General features: G+C 33.1%; 1 protein-coding gene across 9 annotated transcripts in view; it reads left to right on the forward strand.

The window, feature by feature from the left end:
- The window catches only part of by (focal adhesion protein tensin), a 151,079-nt gene that overhangs the window by 46,443 nt on the left and 86,387 nt on the right, over positions 1-18,249 (forward strand). For all 9 annotated transcript variants that reach the window (XM_081987375.1, XM_081987376.1, XM_081987381.1 and 6 more), the window contains one exon: positions 14,899-15,022. In XM_081987375.1, the coding sequence (XP_081843501.1) occupies positions 14,899-15,022 (124 nt within the window). The remainder of the gene's footprint in view (positions 1-14,898; positions 15,023-18,249) is intronic.

The following is an 18,249-nucleotide window of genomic DNA, read 5'->3' on the forward strand; positions in this document are numbered from 1 at the left end:
ATTTCCCCAAGGGATATATTTTACCTCCGCTTACCGTTGAGAAACGAGGAAATTTTATTACTAGCATGTATCTTTTCGTCTGCCAGTGACCTAAGTCAAGTTTCCTATTTAGAGAAAATTCAGAAAAATGTCTTTAGCGAAACTAGAAAACTATGTAATTTCTCTTTATAAAAGTTTCTAGATTACGTTAACTTTGTACCTTGACGAACAAAGCTTGGATACATTTTAAGACAAATCAAAGCTAAGTTACTTTAATTCTTAATAGTGATACACACTCCAGAATTGTCGATAAAGAACATTTTAAGAACATAATTGTAAATGGCTTTCAAGTCTGTTTATGGCAATAAATTTTACTAGTAAAAACTTATCGTGTATGCAGGAGTGGTTTCTGTTTGATATTTTAAGCTCCCAGAAAGTGAATTTCCTTGAAAGGTTTAGATTAACCGGGAAGATGTAAAGACTTTACACCAGTTAAAAAAAACCTCAGTTTGTTTTCACTTAGAGGCATTTGTAGAAACAACAAATAGGAAGTAACCAGAAACGAATAATGAACATGTTAGATAAATAATAAGTTTTTCATTTTTCCCAAGATACTTCGATGAGCCAAAGGTTGGAAAATTTTATATTAAGTCCTAAAGTGAATTTTGATTTCAAAAGTTCAATTCGAATTAAAGTCTTTCAAACTTCCATACAGAAGTTTTCATCGTTTCCAGAGTTTCAACTTAACTCCGTACGGTCAGACAGAAAAGTTTTAAATTCAATTTTCTCTCAAGCGTTACTGCCATATTTTACTCCAAACTATTAATTTATTCAGCAATCAATTTAAAACTTACGACAGAATTTACAAACACGCTTCTAATGGATTCAATAGATGCTGGTTATGTATTCCAATTTGCCGGTGATTACTGATTTATCATCTTTAATTACAAGCTAAGAGTCATTAGGATTTTCTTAATGAAACGGTTTTTATGATTGTGCTATAAATATTATAAACAACAAAGTAACAAAATTGCTCATAATTGGCTACTAATATGGATGTTTTTGAGTGTTGTTTTTTGTCACGAAAATAACTGTCAAGCTGTCCATTGCTAAATTTGGCTCTTAGTAACAACATTTTAACGTTATTCTTTAACTGATTTTTCCAATTAACAGATTCAGTTTATTTTATCCGGCACCATGGAGCTTGTCGATTAATTTTTTAACTTCATATACAACGTGCAATTAATTTTAAAATAATTTTCCCATAACCATCCCGGCCCTTTCAAATTGAACAGGTTAAATCCCAACAAAAGGATACACCCGCAATATAATTATTTTGACTCGTAATCTGACACAGTTCACGCATCGAACATGACAAGTGACGTTTCAGATAAATGAAGAAAGCCAATCCTTTGGTTTTTTTTTCCACCTTGATAAATGCCTTCTTCTCTGACAAGCCGTAATCCTTCAACAAAATATTTTATACCTACTCATTAAGCTTTAACAATGGACATTTAAATGAAAACGTTTATCGAATGCTTTAAAAGTTGTAGTTTTATTTTTGGTTTTATGTGTTGTTTCGATTTGTTGAAGCCGGTCATGGACGATGCATTGTTGGTTTAAGAAAGGTTGTTATGACACTGTTCAATTTAAATTGACATGCTGAAGGGTTTGCAATGTGGCCAACAATAAACTTGCATAAAAAGGAATCACTCACTCATCACATTACAGTTTAGCCTCAATTCTTAAAATCATCGATTTGTTTGTTTGTTGGTTTACTCTTTATTTCAAATTACTTTAAACACAAAATGTAAAATGAAACAGCATCGTTTCTAGTCCCTGCAAATACTGCTACTAAATATTGAATGACCCATCAGAGTTTTGGCAGAAATTACAGAAGAATAGTTCACTTCCCCATACTCAATATTGATGTCAATTATCTCATTAAACCAGCCTGAGTGGGCCTTATTGGAAACGATCGTAGCATTGTTTAATGTATTTGTCTGCCGCTAGAACCTAACGACCAGTTTAATTCAATTAATGGTCATACACCCATCTACCAGAATAAAACGTTGGAAATTCAATTTAAACAACAGAGAGAGTAGCACTGCTTTGGTTTTTTCAGGGTAATTGCGGTGGGTCTTGCTTGACGTTTTGTCAGGTTATTGGATAGGAAATTTAATGAGGATTCCAAAAATGTACTTAAAACAGTCGTTTTCTTACTCCAAGTGAGTTTTACCAGCGATTTTGTCTTTGGCTGTCTTTTCAAACTGTATTTCTGACAATTCAAACTTTGACACCACTTTTCTTTCTGACTGTACCAAATTTTGTAGTGTTTTTTCAGGTTATGGGATAGGAAGTTTAATGAGGATTTTAAAAAAGGACTTTAAACATTCATTTTCTTACTCCAACTGTGTTTTACAGGTGATTATGTCCCTGACTCTCCTTTCAAACTGTATTTCTGGCGCAGTGCAAACTTTGACACCGCTTTTCTCCCTGACTGTACCACATTTTGTAGTCTTTTTTAGGTTATTGGATAGGAAATTTAATGGGAAGTTTAAAAATGTGCTTGAAACAGTCATTTTTTTACTCCATATAAGTTTTACCAGCGATTTTGCCTTGACTATCCTTTCAAACTGTATTTCTGGCAGTGCAAACTTTGACACCGTTTTTCTCCCTGACTGTACCACATTTTGTAGTCTTTTTTTAGGTTATTGAATAGGAAATTTAATGAGGATTTTAAAAATGTGCTTAAAACGTTTATTTTCTTACTCCAAGTGTGTTTTACAGGCGATTATGTCCCTGACTCTCCTTTCAAACTGTATTTATGACAGTGCAAACTTTGACACCGCTTTTCTCCCTTACTGTACCACATTTTGTACTCTGTTTTAGGTTATTGGATAGGAAATTTAATGGGAATTTTAAAAATGTGCTTAAAACAGTCATTTTTTTACTCCAGATAAGTTTTACCAGCGATTTTGTCCTTGACTATCCTTTCAAACGGTATTTCTGGCAGTTCAAACTTTAACACCTCTTTTCACCCTGACTGTACCACATTTTGAAGTCTGTTTTAGGTTATTGGATAGGAAATTTAATGGAAATTTTAAAAATGAGCTTAAAACAGTAATTTTTTTACTCCAGATATCTTTTACCAGCGATTTTGTCCTTGACTATCCTTTCAAACTGTATTTCTGGCAGTGCAAACTTATACACCGCTTTTCTCCCTGACTGTACCAAATTTTATAGTTTTTTCAGGGTATTGGATAGGAAATTTAATGAGGATTTTAAAAATGTACTTAAAACATTCATTTTCTTACTCTAAGTGTGTTTTACAGGCGATTATGTCCCTGAGTCTCCTTTCAAACTGTATTTCTGGCAGTGCAAACTTTGACACCGCTTTTCTCCCTGACTGTACCACATTTTGAAGTCTGTTTTAGGTTATTGGATAGGAAATTTAATGGGAATTTTAAAAATGTGCTTAAAACAGTCATTTTTTTACTCCAGACAAGTTTTACCAGCGATTTTGTTCTTGACTATCCTTTCAAACTGTATTTCTGGCAGTGCAAACTTATACACCGCTTTTCTCCCTGACTGTACCAAATTTTGTAGTTTTTTCAGGTTATTGGATAGGAAATTTAATAAGGATTCCAAAAATTTATTCTCGAAAACCTCTTGATATCTGTCACTAATGTCAAAACTGTCAAAATTTGCTTAGAATTTGCAAGATTTAGAGTTAACACAGTTTTCGAAACGAGACGTGTTTTGAAATTTATGACAGTTATTTTGACAATTGTGATGTAATTGTCCAGCTAAATAGTGTTCTAACGTTACGTGACAACTGTCTAACGTCAAAACTCTCAAACTGTGCTCAAAGTTGCGAGAAATAGAGTTTTGAAAAGTTTTCTTGCAGGATTTGATATACTGCAAGATAACTTGTGTGTTAGCTAAATTATCCTCTAAAACCACGTGATATCTGTCACTAACTTGTCAAAACTTAGAAAACCAATGATGAAAAAATGAAAATCTGTATTTTTGAAGAATGGTTTATATGTACAGAAAACTGACATTATTTTGCTATGTAAAATTGATGATTAAAATGTTTCGCAATCATTAAAAAACTCTGTAGAATAATGTAAAATAAAATTTGTATTTCTTTTATAAATTGTTCTACCGTTTTTTGACCGATTATTAGCACTGGCACACTGTATCTCAGGCAATTTTAAAGGTTTACCCATTTTTTGCTGAAAGAAATACAAAATTCCTCCACATTCATTATCATTCTAATTTTTGATTATAGAATATTTCGAATTATAAAACCACTTGAGACTGACGCAAGCAAGTAAATAAGAACTTAATCCATTCTGAACAGAAAAATGAGAACAATAGCAAAACGCAGGCACAATCGGTAATAATAAATTTACATACCATTCAAACATTAAGAGCATACCAGATGAAACAAAGGGCTTCATTATGGCTTTTCAATCTAAAATGTATTTCAATAGATATACACGCCTTGCTATGGATGAGGTAATAGATTTTCGTGTAAATGCAATGACTCTCAATATAAACCGTTCAAATCTTCTGTTCTTAATGCGTTAAAATTGATAGTAATTCAATTTTGTTTAGGTCAATTAGATATGTTTCATTAAGCGTGTTAATGTTGCATCACATTCATTAATGTAACTTTAGAAATTTTCAAATCAAAGTTTACTTTAAGAGTTTTGGTTAACATTTTACTCGTGAATATTTAATTGTGTGCGTGTGTGAAATTGATAATTGCTCATTGCAAATGTTGACAAAGTAAAACCAAAAGAAAATTATAGTCGTAATTTTCAATAGTCGTGAACGCAGGCATGAAATACAATCGGTCAATAAAAGAAAGGTAAAACCAATCATAGAATTGCGGTGGGTCTTGCTTGACGTTTATCGTGCTGAATAAATTACTGCATACGAATAAGTCATAAATACTTTGCGATGTTATGGTCGTGGCCTCAGTATTTTTATTTGTTGGTAGTTACAGTGATTTACAAACTACACGAATACAAAAAATCGACATACAAAATACCGTTAACGATCCACCGACTGAAACAAAAGATATTAATTAATTTCGCTCAATTTGATGTTCCAAACTGTGGGGTTGTGGCTCGTGTAACTGTCAACGTGATATATCATACGACAGTGAAAAGGGAAGATAAAAACGTGTACGGCATGATTCATGATAATATTTTATTACAGAATGGTAATTTTGGGGGTAATTTGTGCCAAGGCATGCACTAGTTAGTGTTGGATTGTTTTAATCAAAGTCAGAGTTTAAAACAACTATAAATGGCTGAAGACTGTGACTTGATTGGAAATCAAATGTTACTTAACTGCTTCTCCTTCTTCTTTCAACAGCTTTTCGTGGTCCATTCCTAAACATAGACCTCCTTTTTCGTTTTTCATGATTCCTTATTCTTCTCTACCAGCCTTCTCTCCAATATCATCTAGCCAACGTTTCTTCATCCGAGCTATGACATCTTCGACTCGTGTTCTTCTTCTGATCTCTACGTCCTCAACATGGTCTCCAAAACTTATTCCCAACACTATTCGTTCAAAAGCTCTCTGCGTTATTCTAAGTTTATTTGCGGAATTGATGGTAAGAAAGACTGTTTCTATTCCGTAAGTCGTAACAGGGTGTATTAAATACTTTTCTGTTCAAACTAATTGTGATGTTTTTGTTCTTTAGTAATGCTAAGCTTCTTCTTCTTTCAACAGCTTTTCGTGGTCCATTCCTGAACATAGACCTCCCCTTCCATGTTCCATGATTCCGTCTTCTCTACCAGTCTTCTCTCCAATATCATCCAGGCAACGTTTCTTCATCCGAGCTATTCTTGCTATGACATCTTCGACTCGTGTTCTTCTCCTGGTCTCTACGTTCTCAACATGGTCTCCAAGACTTATTCCTAACATCATTCGTTCAAAAGCTCTTTGCATTATTCTAAGGTTTATTTGCGGAATTGATGGTAAGAAAGGCTGTTTCCATTCCGTAAGTCGTAACGGGGAGTACACAGGAATTAAATAGTTTTCTTTTCAAATTAATTGTGATATTTTTGTTCTTTAGTAATGCTAAGCTTCTTCTTCTTCTTTCAACAGCTTTTCGTGGTCCATTTCTCAACATAGACCTCTTCTTCCGTCTTCCATGATCCCTTCTTTTCTACCAGCCTTCTCTCCAATATCATCCAGCCAACATTTCTTCATCCGAGCTATGACATCTTCGACTCGTGTTCTTCTCCTGATCTCTACGTTCTCAACATGGTCTCCAAGACTTATTCCTAACATCATTCGTTCAAAAGCTCAGCGTTATTCTAAGTTTATTTTGCTTGATGGTAAGAGAGACTGATGTTTCCATTCTGTAAGTCGTTTTGTTTACCTGTAGCTGCCCATGTTTGCTGAACTCGTCTATTGATTGCAGGGGTTTGATTTAAAACTCTTTTAACATTGTTCTTATCCAATAGCCCTTATAATATAGGGTGAGCCAAATTACACCTTTTTCATTAAAAAAATGCTTTATTTACTATCATATTCTGAAGTGTATAATAATTAATACAGTGCGTTTTTTTTAACGCGCAACGTAGGATTTCACGTGTTAAATTTTTAAGCCCATGTTAGACCATGTTATTTTGGAACTACAAGTATAAAACTTGACGGGACAAAAACTCGTACCCTGAAGCTTAAGTAATTTTACCAATTCGGCCTAAAAAGTGTTAAAAAGCTTGCAAAAAATCATATTTTTTCGAATAGGTTTTATCGTTTCATACTCCCTGTATGCATTGTTGTTCTTTGTTGTTTTTGATACTGGCACGGCAGGTAGCAGGTAAAATTTGGCGTAGAAAGTAAAACAGGGTGATCATTAACTTTATATCAAGAAAGTTAAGAACAAAAGAAGTATTTTTATAAGTGAATTGTTCAAAGTGACCTCCGTTTGAAGCCAAACAGTATTCCAAACAATCATAAAATGCCCTTTTGACGTTCAAAAGATGTCGGATCGTGATGCAGTCAAAATATGTCACTTTACCTGCTACCTGCCCTGCCAGTATCGAAAACAACAAGGAACAACAATGCATACAGGGAGTATGAAACGATAAAATCTTTTCGAAAAAAGTGATTTTTTTCCTGTTTTTAATCACTTTTTAGACCAAATTGGTAGACTTACTTAAGCTTCAGGGTACTAAAGACACACCCGTCAAGTTATAGACTTGCAGTTCCAAAATAAAATGGTCTAACATGGGCTTAAAAATTTAACACGTAAAATCCTATGTTGCGCGTTAAAAAAAACGCACTGTATAAAATTATTCACATACAAAATACAAATCATTCACTTTCTGGGCTTTCAGTTTGTAAAATACCTAATATTTGATTTCTTTTTATTGTAGAAATTATAACTTTAAGCGTTGACAAGCAGAATTGACTGGTTCCAAAATATACAGGATGTTCTATTGAAAATAATCAAGTTTTGTGCCTTTAAACGTAATGACAACACTTTTAGAGCACTCTTGTGTGGAAAATAAGAGCACTTTATTCTAAATATTTCAGAAACTGTATTTGGATCACAGTTTAAAATGTTTACCAGTTGTTCTCAAAATGTTACTTTAATTTTGTCTTAAAAGCAATGACACTCAAACTGTTTTATATGTTCTGTAACGAAACCTGTCAGTGGTGGATTCTTTTTTTTATGAAGGATTTAAAAACCAAATACTTAAAATATTCGGATGTTAATAGATGGCCTTATTTTATTGTACCCATAACTCAAAATGCCAAAATAGTACTTGAGCTTTTAAACGTGAAATGCCTGGTCAATAGCAAGTTTGCTCAAGTAGCAATTATAAGGATGGGAAATTAAAATCACTTGAGATATCACAGTAGAAAAAAATAACACTAAGGATTTATATGTAAGTATACCAGATGTACACAAACAACAACCTTAATTAATAATTATAGCATTTCAGCAATTGAATTGAATTGATAGGTTAAGTTAATTACATAAAAATATTAAGCTTTATTATTTTTTATTTTGTGTATTTTTGGTACTAGGTTAGAACAGTTTTACTTTATTTCTAAATTCCTTATTAACAGTCAAAACTCCAAGAATGGCATGACTAAATTTATTATAGTTGTGTAGTACAAAAGTAATTAAACGTATAATTATTTTCAGTTATCTAAGTAAGTAAGTATTTCTAAATTTAGAATAAAAACAGAGTGATGGACATGTTTTTAAACAGATATATGATTATTTAATACAAGCAATTAAGCTGACAAGGATAAAAGAAATGCTTTGTCGGGATAGCCTTTGATCAATTTAATTAACTTTGAAAACAGTTTATCTTACATTAAATGCATCTAAGTGAAACTATTATAATAGAGGAAAATTTATGATTTCAAGTTTAGAATCCGTCAAAGTACGTGTTCTTTTTTTAGTCATCGTAATTAATTAAGACAAAATTGTAGTGACGGTTATTGATGAGCTGAAAAGTTCTTGTTTTGCAAAAACTGTTTGCCAAAACAAAAACCGGAAATCAGACAAAAGGAAATTTCACTCCATGGCAACTCCTACATTGTATTTAATCTTCGTTAATTAAGTTTTAATTGAACAATCTCTTTTATTTAGGATGTTGTGAAAGCAAGTCTCGAGGATATTAAAAGTTGCAACAAAGCGTTGCAATATGACGTTAAAAGCGAGTAAAACACGGAAGATTTACTGCATTGCATCATGAATTGTAACTTCCTTCTTTACTCTTTAGGGCATTTATATTCTAAAGTTAAATTTATCATAAACTGTCGATGCAGTGACTGTAAATATTCCTTACAGAGAATGTATGTAAATGGGTACGTCACATAGGAATGATGGTTCTGGTTATCGATCATGGCACTAAAGTAATAATATATGGGATTTTTTCTTTTGGTAATGAAATAGTTTAGACGGGTGCAACATCAAAGCTTTCAGTTAAATGACTAATTTGACTAGAGTTTTCTCTTAAATATAGGGTTTTCTGCTCTTCATTACACAAAAATATTATGGAAACATGAAGTATTCAGTTTCCTTGATTCAAATAGTAGCTATAAAATTGTATCTAATATTTGGTTTTTAAAAGGTTGATATAACATTGCAACAGCAGAAGACATAAAAAATTCTCAGTCACAAGCTGTCCACCTTTTTGAAATTGCCAAATTGTCTCAGTGTCAAACTGTCAAAATCATTTTTTGAAAGATATAATACAAAAGTATAGTGTTGTTGAAACTGTGATAATAAAGGTGAAAAAAGTCACGGTCTGAGCCACAGTTAACTTGAAGAAGAAGAAGAACTTGATTATTATAAGCAAGTTTGTTCAAGAATATTCACTTGGAATGACTAAAGTTAAAATTATTGACAAATAATTGTGAAATTTATGAAACTGTAAATACTCAACAAGTATTTTTAATGTGAAAATGTACACACAACGAAACAAAATAATTAAAATTATCTCGTTTTCTGTTTCTTCATTTCTCCTAAGTGTGTAAACCGAACTTTCAAGTTTTAAAGTTTAAAAACGCCTTAAATTTTGTATTTCAAACTCTCCGAACAAATTGCCACTGGACACTCTGTTTCGAGTCACTTTGATGTATGAAATAGGAGTTCTTTTGATAAAGCAGAAATCAATAGAAATACAAATTATTCATTGATAGGACATTTGGAAACTTCAAGGTACATTCTTCTGTCCAACTTCATTACTCACAGACAATAAACAAAAATAATAAGAATGGATGCTTTTATCCATTCTTTCGGACATATTATGCCCCAACAATTTCTATAGCGCATTCATCAAAACTGCTGGTAATAGATCATTGGCCGATAATAATAATCTTTTCACGATTTGATTAGATCGCATTAGTTGTTTCTATCTGATGTTTTGGTTCTATTCGGTGGCGCTTACACGATATACAAATTAGATAGTTGCTTAGTAAAAGAACTCCCACTGTTACAGATGAACCTACCGATATTCTGAAATTTTCGATAGAATCTGGTTAATGATTGTTTGGTATTGGGTGGTCTAGTATCGGTTTAATATGCATAAAATTCATTCTGAATATATCTGATTGTGTTTGTGATTTTTTAATGTTATATAGTATTGACCTATTTCACTCAAATAACGGATATTAGTATATTATTCAATGAGCATGTAATGATAGCTATTACTCACACCGATAAAGTTTGCGACACGAGCCGAAGATGAGTGTCGTAAATCATCGTGTGAGTAATAAACATTACATGCGTGTAGAATACTATACTTTTTCTACGACTGTGGTAAGTATTCACAACGAAAGAAAATACCATTTGGTACCGGACAATTTGACCGCTATAGCAAAAATCAAAGTAAATTGAGTCACACTGATTTTGGTACTTTTCAAAAATGTTTTGTCGTTTTGCACCTTTATGGGATGGAATTTGACAGTTTCCGTTACATTCAAACCATTTATTAGTGAGCAATAAGTTTAAAATTAGACTGTGAGCTAACACATTATTACCTTCTTTGGGCTAACTACTTCTAATGTCATAATAATGGTGGTTTGTGATGCAAAATGATGATAAACTTCAGGATGTTCATCGTTAAGCAGCCGATCATCTCTAATAAAGAAATTGCTTCTATGCAATGACATAATTGCATTATTTAAGTAGTACTTATACACTCTTATTACCTTAGTATGTTAAAGTTAGATTTGAATACATCATAGTGTGTGGAAAACTATAAAAATGTGCGACATTTTTATGAAAACTAATTTTACGTCACAAATATTATTATAACAGTACATATGGTAATTACATTCTGTAGTAGGAATTAATATTTTAAAGCAATATCCGTAAAGTAATGGGTGATACATTGCAAATGTCTAGGAATCTAAGAACACTTAGATAAAAACAACAAAAGAACAAAGTAATATTTTACAATCTCACGGACACGTAAAGTCAATCTGCCCACGAATGTGTTTCTAAGAACTAGAAGGGACGGGATTTGCTAGATATTTACGATATAGAATTTACTCGAGGTACGTATATCCTTCGTATAATATTCAAATATATTTGCATGTCCCGCGCGTATACCTTTCTGCTAACAGCGCACTTTATTTAACTTGTAACATTTAGCTGGTTTCATCTATAATTACGTACTGATGGAACGAGCTAGATTTAAAGCTCCCAGATAACGACCTGACGTATTTAGATTTTATCAGATAGAGTCTGGTGAATTAACATCCACGTAATACGGTATGCAAAATTCCAACATGATTGCTTTGCATGTTTTCATATCCTTTATGACTGCCGCAGAAAATATGATGTAGTTTTCAGTATGGTGTTTCGTCTAACTTAGCCAGCTGCTTAAATTTTGTGAAACATCACATTGCCTGACGTGCATCGGAGAATCAATTGACCATATTAAAGGTATTGTTGTGCCACGTGGCTTTCGAGGAAATGTTAACTTTAGCCCACCCTCACATCAAAATGAAGTGCATCTGGTAAAGTTGAAATTGTGTTATCAATTAGGAGTAAAGCTTCCTCACAAAACAGCGGAAGGTTTTAAATTGTTAGAAGCTCTAATCGTCTTAACTCCCTAATCTTTTAATGGCATTTATTTTACGGATTATCCTATAATCTTTAAATTACTACATAAAAGCGACATTTAGTTCATATTCTGTTACTCCACAACGACATTTTTGTAATGCTACAGAATAATTAGCAAAATATTAATAATGTTACAGAGTCTCGTGTACAGTTCTCGTTTTTGTAATCAGAGCATCTCGTACAACTCTAAAAGTAGCAAGATTAATGGATGTGAAGTGTGGAAGCTCAGATTGAATAAATATCTAGTTACATTTTCATCGGCTATTTATCAACTTTATTGGCTCTGACATTATTCCTGTTTGCAGCATTAATAATACACTAATAAGATTATGAGATTATCATATTGTCTAAAATAATTTTACTTTGTGATTTCTTTTTACATATCTGTAAAAAGAATGTAAAAAGAAATCACAAAATTCTCAAAATCAAAAATTGACATATTTTTCTCTTATTTACATATCTGTCAAGTAAAAGTTACGTTAGATTCATTCAAGGAGAAAATCGTACAATCCGTAATATCCTTACAAGGGTTCAGAGGCAACTCAAAATGGCTTCCTAATGTATCTGGGAGCTTTAAAACAGTCTTAAAAGGGTTTAGAGGAGTCTGGCAAGTCAAAATGGCTCGCAGAGGCATGTGCCACCTTTAAAACAGTCTTGAAAGGGTTCAGGGGCCTAATTCTTAAAAGCAGGGAACGGAATTCTATACGGATGCAATGTGACACAAGAAGCTGACAATGGCGGTTTCCTGTCACATTCTACAGGTCCTTCTGTTGATTATTTCCTTTCCTTCGTTTCAAGAATACGCACCCTGAGGTCTCTGGCAACTCAAAAGGGCTTCCATAGGCAACTGGAACCTTTAAAACAGTCTCGAAAGGGTTCAGAGGCTTCTGATGGCAACTCAAAATTGCTTTCAGAGGCATCTGACAGCTTTAAAACAGTTTTAAAAGGGTTCAGAGGCCACTGGAAAGACAAAATGGCTTCCAGAAGCATCTGACACCTTTAAAACAGTCTCAAAGAGGCTTAGAGGCCTTTGGCAAAACAAAGTGGCTTCCAAATGTATCTGGGAGCTGCAGAACAGTCTTAAAAGGGTTTAGAGGCGTCTAGCAAGTCAAAATGGCTTCCAGAGGCATCTGACACCTTTAAAACAGTTTCGAAAATGTTCAGAGGCTTCTGATGGCAACTCAAAATGGCTTTCAAAGGCATCTGACAGCTTTAAAACAGTCTTAAAAGAGTTCAGAGGCGTCTGGAAAGACAAAATGGCTTCCAAATGTATCTGGGAGCTTTAAAACAGTCTTAAAAGGGTTCAGAGGCCTCTGGAAAGACAAAATGGCTTCCAGAGGCATCTGACATCTTTAAAACTGTCTCAAAAGGGCTTAGAGGCCTTTGGCAAAACAAAATTTCTTCCAGAGGCATCTGGCACCTTTAAAACAGTCTAAAAAGGGTTCAGAGGCCTCTGGCAAAACAAAGTGGCTTCCAGATGTATCTGGGAGCTGTAGAACAGTCTTAAAAGGGTTTAGAGGCGTCAAGAGGCATCTGGCTCATCTGACACCTTTAAAACAGTTTCAAAACGGTTCAGTGGTTTCTGATGGCAACTCAAAATGGCTTTCAGAGGCATCTGACAGCTTTAAAAGGGCTCAGAGGCCTCTGGAAAGACAAAATGGCTTCTAAAGGCATCTGATACCTTTAAAACAGTCTCACAAGGGCTTAGAGGCCTTTGGCAAAACAAAATTTCTTCCAGAGGCATCTGACAGATTTAAAAGGGCTCAGAGGCCTCTGAAAAGACAAAATGGCTTCTAGAGGCATCTGACACCTTTAAAACAGTCTCAAAAGGGCTTAGAGGCCTTTGGCAAAACAAAATTTCTTCCAGAGGCATCTGGCACCTTTAAAACAGTCTTAAAAAGTTCAGAAGCCTCTGGCAAAACAAAATGGCTTCAAAATGTATCTGGGAGCTTTAAACAGTCTTAAAATGTTTTATAGGCGTCTGGCAAGTTAAAATGGCTCTCAGAGGCATCTGACATCTTTAAACCAGTCTTGAAAGGGTTCAGAGATCTCTGGCAACTCAAACTGGGATAGGTTATCTGCCTGTTAAATAAACTGATCTAATTATTTTGATTACCTGAAGTGATGGCGAAAATATATTACAAACTTAATTTTCCGGTTTTGCGATTCATTTAAGATCAAGGTTTGCGACGCTGTAATAACTATGCGAGCTCCAGGGGGATTATAATATCATGTAGGGTGGAAGTATGTAATAAAAAAGCAGATTATCCCAAATTCAATTAGACAAAATTGAGTCCCGTATTTTAATCACACTTTTATTGCGTTTTAAACTTTGAGAGCATTAAATGGAATAGTTATTAAAGGTTTGTTTTTGGCTCTTATCTGTATTTTAACTTGTAGTAATAATTATGTATTAAATTGTTATCCAAATTATGATTTAATTTTTGAAATAGTAATACTAGTTGTTTGTTACTTGTTAATGTTATTGTAATCTTGTATAAAGTCATTATCTAGTTCAGATTCGAAAGCTAAGTATTATTAGAACATGGTTTCTCTCGACGTTGTGGTGGATATACCTTCTTACATCATTACTATAGTAATGTTAATTAACATGGTTTTTTAAACTACTAACACAAGGAAATTTGCTTTGTACACTACGTTAAAAAAGAACAAAAAAACAAATTAATAGAAAAAATAGATAGAGAAGATAAAAGGTTAATAAAGTAATGTTCAACTAATATTTTGTTATTCTTATATGTCTTGAAATAACATAATTATAAATAAATGCATCATTCCTAATCATCATTATAATTATAAATACTCCTGATTGGGTACCTGATTTTTGTAAGTAATTATTATGCTATATTGTCATTGTTCTTACATTTAAGTATTGTTTGTTCTACATGCCTACAACACAATAGATCATTGAAAAGTATAATAAAAAAAATAACGAAGGGGAGTGGTGCACCATTATATCTTATTGTACAGATCTACTTTTAGTACGACATGTCTTCAATTTGCATTACAAAGCTAACGACAAAACATTTCGCATAAAAGATAGCATCATACAATTTTGCTAAAATATGCAAAGTGGATATGTAAATTTCCTAGTCAGTTTGGAAACAATTTGGAAACAGCGATTCTGGTTTTCTAGGTTGCTAATTCAAACCTTGCAACTCATCAATTAACCAAAGCCAATACAATATGCATTCCCCTTTAAAAGGCAAGGGAGGCAACGTGTATTTACATATCAACATCTGTATCTAATTCGCGTACTCTTTTTTTTTCAGAACGAAGACACCGGCGGAATTTCTCAGGCACCCAGTCATGCATTTCGATGTAAAACTTTCAAGAAACCCCGACCATGTCATTTGTGTCATCAGCCTATAATCAACGAAGGATCTTGCTGCAGAGGTCAGTTATTTGTTACTTTATTACTTGCGTATTGTCAACTGTCATCTTTCATGTTTCTGTGTGTGTGTGTTTTAACTACCCATGGCCATAACAGATTTTGCTGACATTAGTTCCTTTGAAAGATTAGTAGTTTTGCAAATATAACACGTAGTTTTGATAAACGTTTCCTGGCAAACGGTCAATTTAGGTAAATCTCGTGTAATAAATCTTTGATATTAGTAGGTTAACGACTGCCTCAATCCATAAATAAGTGATGGCGCCAACCTTTTAACAATGTTATACAAGGAAATTATGCTTTCTGCTCAGCAGTTAACCAGTAATTTGAAACACGACTCCCTTAGTTTGTAGAAAATGTTGTTGAGAAGCCTAAACAAACTTGTTGTTTGGTTGCAAAAACAATATAAATTGCATCAAAGCTGATCGATCATTCTGGCTAAAGAATAATTACAACTAATATATCACATTTCATTCTCCCACGGTAACCGACCACACACATATGGCCTTTGTCTCTGTCAATTTCAAAGTCTATTTAGCAATATTAACGGTTAATTCACTTGAAAAGGTTTTAAACTGATTATAAATAAACACTTGAGATATTCCTAATACGTACAGGGTGGTCGATTTCGTACCTACTGAATTGACCAAAAACATCGGAGTAGTTATTTAACGGTGTGCTTACTTCCTGGGTAAAGAAACTAATATTGATTTTCGTATAATAATGTTTATGTACCAGATCTTTGTTGACAAAACTCTTTTTTAAATATGTTTTTTAATTTGTCGTTTATTTTTTTTGTCTTGTTATCTTATTAAAAGAGTAATTAGGTATTATTAATATTTAGGAATACTATGAGAATTTATATTTTTAGGGACTGCAAAATGAACATAAAAAGGATGTGTTTCTTATGTTAACGTTCATTGTGAAAGAGGCATAATCAAGTGAGCTAAATGTTTTTTTTATATAAAATGATATAAAATAGCATAACACACTACAGATAGCATATTTCTTATTGTTAGATTTACCTTAAAATACAGTCAAACGCATACATATTACTTTATAATACATATAGTCGTCATAGTTTTCCAGATAAACTGAAAGACTAGTATTGAAAATTGACTTTTAGACATGAAAAACTACTTTTTCTAGGATTTTTGACTACAAATTGACACATTTAAACCTTGAAAGTTGACTTGGACACCAAAAAGTGACTCTTGATCAAAGAAAAGTGACCTCAGAAGCTTAAAATTTGCATTTGAGGCACGCTTTCAGAATTTGAAGACAAATTTCAATACTTTCGTCTTGAAAATAGTCTTAAATACAGGATATTGACATTAGGTGGATGACAATTGAATTGAAGACTAACTTTTCAAGTTTTTTGAAGTTTTAAGCTTAATTTAAGTTTAGACTGTGCTTTGTCACACGCTGAATTGAAATATTCAAAATGACTGACTCTGCATAGGGCCGTTAGAGCTCTGGATTATTTTTAGTGCTTTATAACTGCTTTCAGTTAGGAAAATCGAGTTTCAAGACTATCTTGACGAAGTTTTTGAAATAGCAAACTTAAAAAACAATTTTTCATACGCCATAGGTTTAAAAATTTTATTTCAAGCTTATTCACTATTAACTTGACTTATCCTCAGTGATAAAAAATTGAGTACTTCTTAAAAATCTAGACTGTTTTTAGTCGATGTCTTTTAACCTAACGTTGCCTTCTATCTTCATTTTGGGTCTTCTTTCGAAAACTATAGCCGGTTCTCCACGTTCAGGTCAATCTTTCACTTGTTTCACCATTTCTCCAACGCTGTTGTCTCTTCTGGGTTAGGAATCGTGCGCTCCTGCTCCGGGCCATAATCGCAGTGTCGTCTGCGTAGAGAGCTAAGCTGGTTCTCTCAGTTCTAGGCGGATCTGAAACATATAGAATGACATTTTTTAGTTTGTCAAATAATGGAGCTGGTGAACTCTGTTACTTTTTGCCTTGTAACCCCTTAAATGGGAAAAACACCTTAATACAGTCCTGTAGAGCAAAGCAACTTTCGTTGTAGCAGTATTTTTTTCAAGTTTAAAAATGACATAATGATTTTAAACCTAAAAAGTGTACAATAGGAAAAGCCTTTTTTAGAAATCTGTTTTGTAAAATGTTTCTTTAAGGTCGGAAAAAAATAAGTAGAAAATTGGTCTAAATGAGCACCTGATTTTAAGAATTCAATATGTAAATATAAAATATACAAAGTGATAACAATGCAGTGACATTTTTGGTTTATTGGTTGCAGGACTGTGTGTTGTTTTCAAGTTGGTTATATTCTAATGTAATATCAAATTAAACTTGAAAAACAAATGGTCAAACAGAATCATTACAAGAGAAAACATGTAGTAATACATGAAAACTCTGTGTGTACTGGATTTTTATTACTAGATTTGTAATGATTATAATATTTAAATCTTATAGTGACTGGATCTCAATTTTAAGTACATTTTTGGAATCCTTATTAAATTTCCTATCCAACAACCTAAAAAAACACTAAAAAATGAAACAGAGTCCGGGCAAAAAGTGCTGTCAAAGTTTAAGCTTCAATAAACACGATTTAAAGGACAGTCTCCTACAATATCCCCTGTAAAACACACTTGTAGTTACTGGATCTCATTTTTAAGCACATTTTTGGAATCTTTATTACATGTCCTATCCGATAACCTAAAAAAAAACACTAAAAATTTCGGTACAATCTGGAAGGAAAGCACTGTCAAAATTTGAGAGTAAAATTGAAATTTGTCAATCATAAAATTTATATGTAGTAAATACTGATAAACTAAAATGATTCACACAGTACAATAAAAGCTTAATAAAAATAACAGGCAAATTCTAAAGGGGGCGGAACATGAGACTCTTCGCAGTAAACACGATAGGTATAAAGAATTGGTACAAGACATGCTATAATAACAAATCTGTAACGTGGTATCCAACAGCACATTGTCCTGGGGCCCTTTATAAATAACACGCTTTTGAAATTTCAGGCGGTATTCGCGTAATGAAAGATCTGTCTAAGAAACCACCGTTTGACTCAAAATTATTGCCAATTTGTGTCAATTACTCAAACTGATCCCCGGTTTGTAATCAATCTCCTGAAATAATACGAGTAATTTGCGAATGTGCGTACGTATATTTCTTCTACAAATCGGAGTTTGTACGTCCAATTTCCTTGTTTACGTGTATTTTAGTTCGACACGTTTAACA

This window comes from Ips typographus, linkage group LG9, assembly GCF_016097725.1.
Source record: "Ips typographus isolate SLU linkage group LG9, UJ_Ityp_2.0, whole genome shotgun sequence".
Taxonomy (NCBI): Eukaryota; Metazoa; Arthropoda; class Insecta; order Coleoptera; family Curculionidae; genus Ips; species Ips typographus.